The sequence below is a fragment of the Geotrypetes seraphini genome, chromosome 12, assembly GCF_902459505.1.
Source record: "Geotrypetes seraphini chromosome 12, aGeoSer1.1, whole genome shotgun sequence".
In the NCBI taxonomy this organism is placed as follows: Eukaryota; Metazoa; Chordata; class Amphibia; order Gymnophiona; family Dermophiidae; genus Geotrypetes; species Geotrypetes seraphini.
The window spans coordinates 82,844,229-82,857,491 of record NC_047095.1 but is presented as its reverse complement, the minus strand read 5'-3'; the positions used below and the strand labels follow the sequence as shown (position 1 = coordinate 82,857,491).

The 13,263-nt window shown below is 40.5% G+C and overlaps 1 protein-coding gene across 1 annotated transcript in view; it reads right to left on the bottom strand.

The window, feature by feature from the left end:
* LAMC1 (laminin subunit gamma 1) overlaps positions 1-13,263 on the bottom strand; it is a 344,488-nt gene that overhangs the window by 122,427 nt on the left and 208,798 nt on the right. Inside the window, exon 4 of the mRNA XM_033915414.1 lies at positions 3,949-4,115. Within this exon, the coding sequence (XP_033771305.1) occupies positions 3,949-4,115 (167 nt within the window). The remainder of the gene's footprint in view (positions 1-3,948; positions 4,116-13,263) is intronic.

Here is a 13,263-nt window from a genome sequence, read left to right as displayed (position 1 = left end):
ACACAGGGTATGGAAGGCTATGTATGTTAATGCACACAGTCTAGGCAACAAAATTCTGGAATTAGAGACTGAAATAATGTCTGCTGACCTAGATGTGGTAGCAATTTCTGAGACTTGGTTCACGGACTCTCATGGGTGGGATATGGCTATACCGGGTTACAACTTGCTTCGTCAAGACAGAGAGGGAAAGGTAGGGGGAGGGGTAGCACTATACACCAGAGAAGGCATCAAACTTACGAGAATCACAGATGTCAGGTACACCGGGGAATCCCTCTGGGTTAACCTAGCCAGAGGAAATGAAAAATCCCTATACCTTGGTGTAATATACAGACCTCCAAGACAGCTGGAAGACAAAGACACAGAACTAATCAAGGACGTTGAGAATATCACTTTACGGGGGGATACGGTACTACTAGGGGACTTCTATTGAAGTGTGCCCGATGCAGACTGGAACACACTTTCAGCATCTACCAGCGGAAGTAAAAGGCTATTGTCCTCCATAAGGGGAGCACAACTCAAACAATTGGTGTTGGAGCCTACCAGGGCCCAGGTGATACTAGATCTGGTACTCACCAACGGAGGAAGTGTCTCGGAGGTATCAGTGGGCGACAAGCTAGCCTCCAGCGACCACAACATGATATGGTTCGACCTCAAGAAAGGGTTCAATAGATCTAACACGACAACAAAAGTTCTCAGCTTTCGAGGTACTGACTTTAAAGGCATGGGGGATTTTGTCCATCAAGCACTGCGTCACAAAGCAGTGACCAACGATGTGGAGGCTATGTGGTCAACCTTGAAATCAACCCTACACGCAGCAACAGACCGTTACTTAAAATCCGTGAGTAAACGGCGAAGAAAAAACAGACCTCAATGGTTCACCTCAGAGATATCTGACCTCGTTAAAGACAAGAAACGAGCATTCATTCACTACAAATGCACTAAGGGTAAAGAGGCTAAAATAAAATATATGACTAAGTTGTCAGCGGTCAAACTGGCAGTCAAAGAAGCCAAGCTCCGAGTAGAAGAAAACTTAGCGAATAACATTAAAAAGGGGGACAAATCTTTCTTCAGGTATATTAGTGATAGAAAAAGAAACACAGATGGAATAGTACGCCTCAGAAAACCTGACGGAAATTATGCAGAATCGAACACAGATAAAGCCGAACTACTAAATAAGTACTTCTGCTCAGTCTTCACCTGCGAGGCGCCAGGGTCAGGTCCAAAGTTAAAGGTGAAGCATAACTCGGGAGACCCATTTCAGAACCACGAGTTTACACCCAGTGACGTCTACGACGAACTATCGAAACTCAAGGTGAACAAAGCCATGGGACTGGACAATCTGCACCCAAGGGTGCTCAGAGAGCTGTGTGACGTCCTGGCGGAACCATTAGCCGTACTCTTCAATCTCTCTCTCAGTACGGGAAAAGTCCCATTGGACTGGAAAACAGCTAACGTCGTTCCTCTGCACAAAAAGGGTTGCAAGGCAGAAGCTGCAAATTACAGACCGGTGAGTCTCACTTCGATTGTGAGTAAGCTCATGGAAACACTAGTCAAACACAAACTAGACACGATCCTTGATGAGGAGAACCTACGCAACCCCCACTAACACGGTTTCACCAAGGGTAGGTCATGCCAATCCAATCTTATCAGCTTCTTTGACTGGGTAACTAGGAGGCTGGACCTGGGAGAGTCCCTAGACATCGTGTACTTGGACTTCAGCAAAGCTTTTGACAGCGTCCCCCACCGTAGATTACTGAGCAAGATGAAATCAATGGGATTAGGTGATACACTAACTGCATGGGTCAGCGACTGGCTAAGCGGGAGACTTCAGAGGGTGTTGGTTAACGGTACCCTCTCTGAAATGTCGAGGGTGACCAGTGGAGTGCCGCAGGGATCAGTCTTGGGCCCGATCCTTTTCAACATATTTATAGGAGACATGACTCAAGGGCTTCAAGGTAAAATAGCATTATTCGCCGACGATGCCAAATTATGTAACACTGTGAGTGACACCGCAAGTAAAAATGATTTGTCCGACAGCATGAGGCAGGACCTTCTTTTACTGGAACATTGGTCCACAACCTGGCAGCTGGGCTTTAATGCGAAAAAATGCAAGGTCATGCATCTTGGTAACAATAATCCATGTAAGACATACACACTGAATGGTGAAACCTTGTCCAGGACTACAGCAGAGCGGGATTTGGGGGTAATCATTAGTGGAGACATGAAATCAGCCAATCAAGTGGAGAAGGCTTCATCTAAGGCTAGACAAATGCTGGGATGTATCCGTAGAGGCTTTGTTAGCCGGAAGCCAGAGGTCATTATGGCGTTGTACAGAAGCATGGTGAGACCTCATCTGGAGTACTGTGTGCAATTCTGGAGACCGCACTACCGTAAGGATGTGCTGAGAGTTGAGTCGGTTCAGCGAATGGCCACCAGGATGATCCTGGGGCTCAAGGATCTCTCGTATGAAGACAGGTTGCACAAGTTGTGGCTATACTCTCTCGAGGAACGTAGGGAGAGGGGAGATATGATAGAGACGTTTAAGTACATCACTGGTCGAATAGAGGTGGAAGACAACATTTTCCTTCTAAAAGGACCCTCGTCCACAAGGGGACATCCGTTGAAAATCAGGGGGGGGGGAAATTTCATGGGGATACCAGGAAGTACTTCTTCACTGAAAGAGTAGTGGACCATTGGAACGAGCTCCCGGAGCAGGTGATCATGGCCAGCAGCATACAAGATTTTAAGAATAAATGGGATGCCCACGTCGGATCCCTACGAGGGTAGCATAGAGGAGGGCAGCTAGGGGATGAGTGATAGAGTGTAGATTAGGGGAGGGTTGTTGGAGTGGGCAGACTTGATGGGCTATGGCCCTTTTCTGCCGTCATTTTCTATGTTTCTGTGTTACCCTGCCAGTGCAGAGACAAAAAACATGAATGGAAGGCAACTCTGCCAAGATTTGCAGACTTTTACTGATGGAATTCTATGACATCCATTGGCTAATAAATTGTGACTTTGCATACAAACGGTGTGACATTTCAGTTCTTCTAGAGCTACTATATTATAAGCGGAACATAACTTATGTGAGAGCAAGTGAGATGTGCAATCCATACATGTGACTTTGTGCTTGAACCTAATTCATGAGAAAACCTGAGGCATAGGTTTAGGGCTCCCATCTGCAAGTAACTACATCTGACCAGGGGCTCCTGTGCCTCTTATCTAATTCCAGCTCAATTAATTGATTGAAATGACAGGGTTTGGGAACCACTGGTTTAGCCAATCGTCCTAATATGGGTGCACTTGAATCCCTGCCTTGCGGAGATGCACTGCTACCACCATCATGACCTTGGTAAAGGTGCAAGGTACCATTAGTAGGCAGAAGGGGAGCACAGAGATCTATAAATGGTATTCCAGCTCATGAAACCACAAGTGGGAACCTCTGGGCACCGAGCCTCCAAACAAACACTAAGAAAAAATATCCAAAATTAGCACTGCAGAGCAGAAACACTTCTGAGCAACTTGCTTGCAGAAAAAAACTGAAGGGGGCAGGAGCAGCTTCCTAGGAAGGAGGTGGAGTTCAAAGATGATTTAACCCACTAGTTGCTTGCAGAATGCTGTCAGTAGCATAGCCCTAGCATTCAGTACTACTATACACATTGCACTAGAACGCAGTGTTACCAAACCCCTTATTCTTTCAATATTTCAAAGCTATTTTTCATATTTTCTATTCCTATACTGTGCCTATTTTCTCTATTGCACTAACCACTGTGAAACTAAGTCAGAGCCCTTCACTAGAATGAACTCAAAGCACCATTAAGACAAGTTCTACTGGGTAATCAACATCTCACCTAATTTCTGATTTCATAACCAGCTCCCCCAAGGCTAAGTGGCTTTCTCAACAGTGTCAAAAAAGTTAAAATGATAGTGGAAATTGCTATTAGAACATACGCAAACACTCGCTGGCACTCTCTGCTGTTGCTCGTCTCCATGGCCTGTCATTGTAGAAGGGGAGGCACTTCTCACAATCTACCCCATAGGTGTTGTGCTTGCAGTTACACACCAGTTTATGATGATCGTTCCTCAAACATTCGCTGGCATGGCCATTACATTTACACCTGCAGAAGGAAAATGAAGAGAAAAACCTTTAGCTAGATAAAACTATCCCAGATCCAGGTTTCACTCACAGAAGGCCTCAGGGATCAACCAAGACTGCACTTTCACATGGAACTCTGGTTCACAAAGGTGGGCTGTTCTATCTTGATAAGGCATTGCACATATAACAGACAGCTATCAGGACATGGGGGTTCCATGTCTCTCTTAGGGAATCACAGGTACACCTGACAACTGCTATGGAGTAATACGCAATTGTGTCTTTCATAGAACCATTTCTATGGCTGAAACTTAAGAGCATGCATCACAGCGAAGAGATCGATGTACCCCACCTGCAGAGCTGCAAGACACAATGGCTAAAAGCAACAGACAAGGCTATTAAGCTATTTTACATCAAAGGGTCATTCCATATCAAGTGGACCAGGTGGTCTGTGTGCTCAAACTTCTCCAAATTGAACAATATTTTATGTTGATGTTCCCTAGGGTCTCAAACAAAACAATGCAAAATATTGTATGGTATTTTCATTCCTCTTGTTTCTCTGCTATGGAACGTCTACAGATTTTTCTATGCAAGAGGCACTCAACAATTTAAACTTTCTCTCCCTTCTAGGAAAGGAATTAAAGGTGTCAAGAATTTCAGCCTTTCGCTGGCTTTTTAATTTTCTCAATTATGGAATGAACTTCCTTTAGTTTTGAGATGTCCTAGTCCTTTCCAGTTCTTCCACAAATCTCTAAAAACTTTTCTATTTGCCAAACATTTTGAAAATTAATCTCCTTACAAATTGTAGCATATTTTTAATAATTATTGTTAAAAGTGTCGAGCTTCCTTTGGTTGATGACCCGGTATATAAAGCTAAGTTTTAGTTTAGTTTAGTTTGTTTGTTTGTTACAGGCAGCTGAATGGAGGTCACCTTCAGAGTGCCACACTCTTCATAATACAAAACAGCCACTTTGTCCAGGCATTGCAGCCCAACAAAACATGTAAAGGGACTGAACTTTTTGGGATTACTACATCCCCTGATGCTAAGTTCCTGTGCAGAGTTTGGAACCTAACACAAGCTTGCCTACCTTTTCTTAGGCCAAACTATGTGAAAAATGTTATAATAAGAAATTTACGGCCTACTTTGACTCCTCATTGCTCCTGACCTATACTTTGATTCAAGCCATTAGTCATGGCCCATGATGTATATCTAGGATTTGCACTAGGAGGCTTTGCAGCCAACCAGAAGCAAATATATGAAATTGTGATGTCACTTTTTAATGCAAATTTTCACGTTTTTGGGTGCAGATCTCTCTGTTGTGTAGTTTTAAATTTTTTTCATGTCATTTGAAAGAGCATCTTTTTTGCTACCCCGTTTTATCTTTGATCCAGCCTTGCTTTGTTCAGAATTAAGGTCCCAAAGACATGCATCATTTGCATGCACAGATACACTATGTTACACAGAGCCATCTTTGGAATGCTACTGTGTAACATGCAAATGAGCTAGAGATGTGACATTTTACAATGCTACTTGTGCTTACCATACTTTTAGCTTATGGCATCTTGCTTTGCCATATCCTTTTCTAAATGACCCCTCAAAATGGATGTTAAGTTGTGCTGTGTTATTTACTTGCAAGCCTAAATATGCAAAAGTATTGCCTTTGCAAAAACTGTGATGTCATATCAAAATGCCATGTTTGAAGTGTGCTGAGGTAGATATTTGGGGAACATGACCTGGCCTGTGACACCAATGTGCCCTTAACGGTATAATGGCTGCCTTGATGGATAGGTCCTAGCCCATCCCGCTGTTTTATTTAATATAATTTTTATTAACTTTCTCAAATAATACATCTTATACATAAATTACACATACCAATTAAAAACAAAGGAAATTGAATAACTTAATACAAATTTATACTTATAATAGAACATATACTAAAGTTACACATAAAATAAAACAAGAATACACACAAGAGCTGCAGAATCTTTAATCAGAAACAAAGGAGTCTCGTTTAACTATAATAAGTTTTCTTCAAAAATCATGTAGCGGGGCACATTTCAGATTGAAATTAACAATGTTATTAAATTTGAAAGCTATCATTTCTTCATATTTCCTAATCATACACAAGTAATTCCGCTGTTCATGAAAATTGAGATTGGAGTTATCTTTCCAATTGCAGGCAATATGATGGATAGCAAGAGCAATCATAGTGTCAAATATTTTAAAGTACTTTGATGGGAATCGAGATATCTAGGCACGAGGAGTGCAAAATAATGACTCTGTAAGAGATAGAGATACCATTGTCTAAATGAGTTATAGAAAGTATTTTTGGCCAAATGCTTGACTAGAATAAATGTACATTAGGACACTCAAAAAGGAGATGTATAAGAGTGCCAGGCTGAGAATTACAAGACTAGCACTTCCCTGATGAGGTTGAGAGTTTAAACTTGGCGACTTTATTAGGGGTCAAGTAGGCCCTATGCAAAACAAAATACATGTATGTAGATTGGCAAATTGAAGCTGACATAGTGGGCCGAGCTGATAAGAGACCAAAATGAGTTCCAGTCTACTTCATCTGGGATTAAATTCAATTCTTCAGCCCAGAGGTCATCAAATGGGATTACCACTTCCTTTTCCACTTCTCACATAATTTTATATAACTTGGACGCTCTATTTTTTCCTCCATAAAAGGATCTGAATAAGCTTAGAGAAGTTAGGTGAAGTAGGTGCTCCTTCACTACATAGGGATAGTAAAGAATTAAGAGAATCTGAAATCTCTTGCCAGTTATGTGCCTCTACAGTAGATTGATCCATCGTTTTTTTCAATTTGTGAATCGGTATATTTTTACCTTGAATAGCTACCTGAGAAAGAGCCCATATGTTTCTTAATTTGCAAATTTCTTCAATCCCTGATAAAGTAAGAGGATCAATTGCACTGTTAAACCATATGGGAACATATTGTACTTCCATAAAATTACCATTTATAGATTTGTAGAACGTAAGAAGATGCTGAAGACTTAAGGATCTTTAAGTATGTATTATACGGAAGTTTATCTATGAACCGTACTAGATATATAGGTACAGGAGAGATAAGCAGTTTTTCAAATACCTTCCATCTTGTAACATCCCATTCATTTGAGTTTTGAAACCAACCTAGACATAGAGCCAATCTAAAAGCTAAGTGGTATCTTTTAAAAACATGTAAATTTAGCCTGTCTCTAATCTTAGGCAATTGTAGTTTGCAAAGTGCTATTCTAGGTACTTTATTTTCCCAAAGAAACTTACTAATAAGGCTGTCCACTTTATTATATAAGGACGCTGGAAATGGTAAAGGTATCATGCTAAAACCATTTTAATGGCCTCAGTTCTACCCCACCAGGAGAGAAAAAGAGGAGACCAAGATTGTAAAATAGAAGTGGTTAGCTCAATAATATAATTAGTGTTCAGAGAAAGTGTTTTAACCACAGAGGAGCTATATCAAATGCCCAAATATTTGATCTTTTCAGCTTCCCATTTAAAAGGTTATTGCGAGATATGATGTTTTTGAATACATGCAGTTAATGGAAGGAGTGCTGATTTACTCCAATTAATCGTATATTCAGAAAATTTAGAAAAATCATTGATTCAAGTTAGTAAATGAGGGATTGAATCCATCGTGGTATATACAAGTATATCGTCTGCATAAATTGAAAGCTTAAAAGATGAATTATTAATAGATATATCTGAAAGATTGGTTTGCTCTAATAGCTATCGCTAAAGGTTCTAGAGCTAGATTAAAAAGGAGAGGAGCGAGTGGACATCCTTGTTTGGTGCCTCTTAAGGAGAAAGTATTTTGATAGTAGACCGTTGACCAAGCTTGGGGATTATTATATAGAACTTTGACCATCTAAATGAATTTTCTATCAAAACCAAACCATGTTAAGGTATGAAAAAGATAGTTCCACTCTATCCTATCAAAAGCTTTTTCGGCATCCAATGAGTGTCAATATAGGATCCCTAGAATGAGCTACATGGGACAAGATATTCCAGAAAAGACGCAAATTATCATTTGGATATCTATTGATTGTAAATCCGCTCTTATCTCTGTGCAACAGGGTTGGAAGAACTTCTTGCAATCCATTAGCTATAATTTTAGCATATATCTTATCTGTATTTATTAATGAAATGGGTCTATAATTTTCCACCCTGGAATGATCTCTATCAGGCTTTGGAATTACTACAACCGTAGAATCTAGAAAAGACCCCTTACAGGAAATATCTAAATCCATGGCTCCGTAAAGATATTGTAGTTTTTGAATTAAAAGATCAGAAAATGCGTGATAGAATTCTATATTTAACCTATCATTACCTGGAGCCTTAACCCTAGGTAGGTCTGTTATAACTTTAAGAATGTCTTCTTTTTGGATATCTCCACCCAACAAAACATTGTGATCATTATAAACGGTGAAGTGAAATAGGTTATTGGTAAAGTTATGAAACATGGATTCAGAGAACTGTATTTCTGGAGAAAAGAGTTGTATGTAAAATTTTTGAAGCTGACCAGCTATGTCTGTGTTTGAGAAATAAGAATTATTCTGGGAATCAACTATATTAGAGACTATTTTTATTTAATTTGGATTTTAAATATTGTGTGTGTGACTAGCTTTATTATTTTCTGTATAAAATCTTGAGTTCCGAATATTCATAAGATGAAGCGCCTCTGAAGTCAATGTCTTATTAAATGTATATTTTAGAGCCTGAAATTTGGTATATAGTTGAGGAGTAGAAAATAGTATATATTTAGCCTCTATTTTTTTGATGTCCAAATCTGATTTAATTTTCTTGCGTTCCTTGTTTTTACCTATTGAGTAACTAATGATGTATTTATTCCCTTATGGTTGCTTTAAACCAGGGGTGTCCAATGTCAGTCCTCGAGGGCCGCAATCCAGTCGGGGTTTCAGGATTTCCCCAATGAATATGCATGAGATCTATTTGAATGCACTGCTTTCATTGTATGCTAATAGATCTCATGCATATTCATTGGGGAAATCCTGAAAACCCGACTGGATTGCGGCCCTCGAGGACCGACATTGGACACCCCTGCTTTAAACGCATTCCACCAAATATCAGGTTTATAATCAGATTCTTTATTCAGGGCAAAATGATCTGAAATTTTTCCCCGGAGGAATGAAATAAATTTGTCTTTTAAAAATAAGGAATTAAATCTCCAAGAAGGTTTTGCAAAGGTAGATATTATATTGTCCAAATAAAGAGAGATGGCTGAATGGTCAGATATTGTTCTACAGAGATATGCAGGTTTTGTGATGTACAGTGGTACCTCGGAATCTGAACGTCCCAGAATTTGAACTTGAATCCGAACCTTTTTTTGTAGTAAATTTTGTCTTAGAATCCGAACTCTGCTTTGGAATCCGAACACTCTGCACATTGTATGTGTGTGTTTGTGCCCCAGAATCTGAATGCTGCTTTGGAATATTTGTTAATATTTTACCTTAAAATCCAGTGTTTTTCCTGTTATAATTGGAGTTTGTGGGACCTAGGAATGGATTAATCCAGTTTCTATTATTTTCAATGGGAAAAATTGTCTTGGAACTCGAACGGGGTTCTGGAATGGATTAAGTTCGGATTCCAAGGTATCACTGTATTAATTTACGAAGGTGCGCTAGGGGCTTAACGCACGGAATAGCGCACGCCTTACCTGGTGGTCTAGCGGATTTTTGGGGCAGGAGTGATCTTCCTACGCTCCTGCCTCGTGCAGATCACTCTTAGGAAATGGCTGCCGTGAGCTCCCGTAGGCTTAAGGGATTTGGGGGGAAAGCGGGAGGGAGGCGGGGAAGGTCCGGAATACAGCTTTAATTCTGGGGGAAAGCGGGGGTGGGTCATTTGGGGTGGCCCAAATATTATTTGTTCTTTTTTAATATTTGCGGGCTATCTCTGCCCCTAACCCCCGTGAATATTGAGGGAGAAGTGTACTTCATCTTGCACCAGGTTAAAATCTCCTCCTATAATATGTTTTTGTGTAGAATTTGCTATTTCTGTAGCCACTTCAAAGAATTCAGGAGTGTCAGCATTAGCAGTGTACAGGTTCAATATGAAATAAATATTGTTATTGATGGATAATTCAATAGCTGCCCACCTGCTTTGATTTTCATTAGACTGTTTAATTACGTTGGCAGGAAAGGAATTTCTTAATATGATATGTCTCCATTTTTCTTTTTCATAGCTGGTGAGAAAACTTAAGTTTAAATTTATTATTTTCCAATCTAAGAGTGTCAGAAAGACTTAGGTGGGTCTCCTGCAGAAGGATCACATCAGCACTGATCGAGTCCAGATATCCCATCACTTTTGTTCTTTTAATTGGATTATTCAAACCCTTAACATTGAATGACAATATGTGCATTTGAAAGTTCTAAAATAATAAGGCCTTAAAGATGTATGAAAGTAATACCATAAGGCTCTTGAATTTTCCTTGACTCCAGAGTGAATAATAGTGCAACTCATGAAAAAAAATGAAAACCAAATATTATCATAACCTTTAATAAAAAAAAAAAAAATTAACCACAAATATATGGTGCTGAAACATCAGTGTAGACTCTGTAAGCTATCAATGGGGGTCTATGCCTCGTAGCCTCACCACAAGCCCCTGGAGATGTGAAAGAGTTCTGTAACGCATCTCAGCGATATTATAAAGTTTGATTTTTTACTACCATACCTTTTAAACGTAAGGAAAATTATAGCCAATAAAGATATAAAGATGTTTAAGATATACAAAGAACTACATACGTAAATTAGATTGATGAAAGCATAAATGCATCAGGCATAATTCTAACAGAATTTTTTTTATTTATGTTGATCAAAATATGGTTTAGGCATTCTATTTCCATCTGTTACTTTCTACAAAATAGGTTTTTTTTTCTATTGTATAGTCATGTTCTTATACGTTTTCCTTGATTAGTTTCATTGAGCATTTGAAGTACATTTTACCTGTTTTACCCCCCCCCACCCTTTTTTTTTTTTTTTTTTTACAAAAGCGCGAAAGAGGTTTTTAGCGCCAGCTGGTGCACTTAATGCTCTGCGCTGCTCTGATGCTTATAGAGTTCCTATGAGCATTGGAGCACTGCAGAGCATTCAGCATGCCGGCCAGCGCTTTTGTAAAGGGGGGGAGGGAGTTAAGAGCATATTTACTACTTTAATGATGGTTCTGCTCCTCAATACAAAAACTTCAAAAGTTTCATTAATCTTTGCAATTATAATGATGACTTTCAAGTCACAGCTGAACGGAACTTTTTTGACACCAGCCATAGAAAAACACCCTTTGAGACTGAGGGAACTATAAAACATTTAGCTGCCCATGCTACTTTACAATGCCTCCTCAAGAACCAAATTCTGATACCAAAGGATCTGTTTGACTTTTTTGACAAGTGTCCCTGGTATCAAATTTTTCTTTATCTCAAAGGAATCAGTCAGACCTGTTCAAGATAAGAGGTTTAGTAAAGGTCATACAGTTGCTGGGACAAGGAGAAATCCTAAATTCAAGCCCACTGATACAACTAAAATATGCATTAGCAAAATTTCAACCACCACTACCTCATTCATTGCAAGTGTTCTGGAACATGAATTTTTTCCTACCCTTAAGTATCCAGCCTCCAACCTGGTCAGTATTGAGCTTGCATCTATGACAATCCTTGGTGGACTAGCCACATATTTGAGATCTGAATTGAGGGACATGATGTCTTGGTCAATATTTTGCACCCCCAAGGTCCTGTCAGGTCATTTTATTGGCCACCCCAGAGACACCTTTTGGGATCCAGAAGAGCGTATTATTACTACACTTGATGCCCCCTTAACAACTTCATCAGGCAGGCGGTACATTTATTCACAAGTCACTTTGTCAGCCATTGATAAGATGTTGAAAAGCATTTGCAAGTCAGGAAAAAACATTAAGGGGTCTTTTTACAAAGCCGCACTAGTGGTTTAATCACACGCACCGGATTAGCGTGCGCTAGGTGGAAATCTACCACCTGCTCAAAAGGAGGCGTAGTGGATAGCACGTGTGGCAATTTAGCGCACGCTATTCTGCACTTTAAGGGCCTAGCAAAGCTTTGAAAAAGGAGCCCTAAGTGAATGTTTGTAAAATCTGCAAGCAATTATTATGCTGTGCCTTTCCTGTCTTGTGCTAAAATAAAGCTTGAAAACGTGTGCTGGTACCTTGCCTGGCTATCGGGTGTGACCTCTAGGCGATGGGAGTTGCCAATTTTGCAGAACTGGCAGTGGCTCAGCTACTAATGACCAAGGCAAGGTAATTAATGTACCACAGTTTTGCAACAACTGATGACTAATTTATGAAAATACTTTTGAGCAAAGGCATGTCAAGCTTAAAGCATGGTAAGCACAAGCTTAACTGCACTGTAAGATGTCACATCTCTAGCTTGTTTGCATGTTACACAATAGGGTGCCTAAGACGGCTCTGTATAAAATAGTGCATCCACGCATGCAATTGATTCATGTCTTTGGAACCTTAATTCTGACCAAAGCAAGGTGGGATCCAAAGTAAAACAGGCTGGCTTTTGCAACAAAAAGATGATATTTCAAAAGACAAGAAAAAAATTAAGAACTGCACAATTAGAGATATATGTACCCCAAAAATGGCAACATTTTACTTTAAAAAGTTGACACTATGGCCCTGATTCTGTATAGGACGCCCGGGAGAGGTGTCCTATACAGAATCGGGCCTACACTAAACCCCGATTCTGTAACCGGCGTCCATGTTACAGACGCCGGTTAGAGAATCAGGTTAGATTAGACACGGCCGCTACACTTATCGCGGCAAGGGATATGTATAGCGGCGGCCTGTCTGATCGCCGGCAGGAGGATGCCCAACTCCTCCTACTGGAACCCCGGACCCCCCCTGCCCCCCAAACTCGTAATCGCCGGCAGATGGATGCCCAACTCCTCCTGCCGGAACCCTGGAACCCCCCTCTCCCCCAAACTCGTAATCGCCGGCAGGAGGATGCCCAACTCCTCCTGCCGGAAAGCCGGACCCCACATGCTAACGACCCCCCCCAACTAACCTCCCTCCCCCAACTAACCTTTAAATGTTGGTCGGCTGGACGGGTCTTGCTGCCGTCCAGCCGACAGGCCCGCCTCGTGGAAATGAGACAGGCCCGCCCCTTCC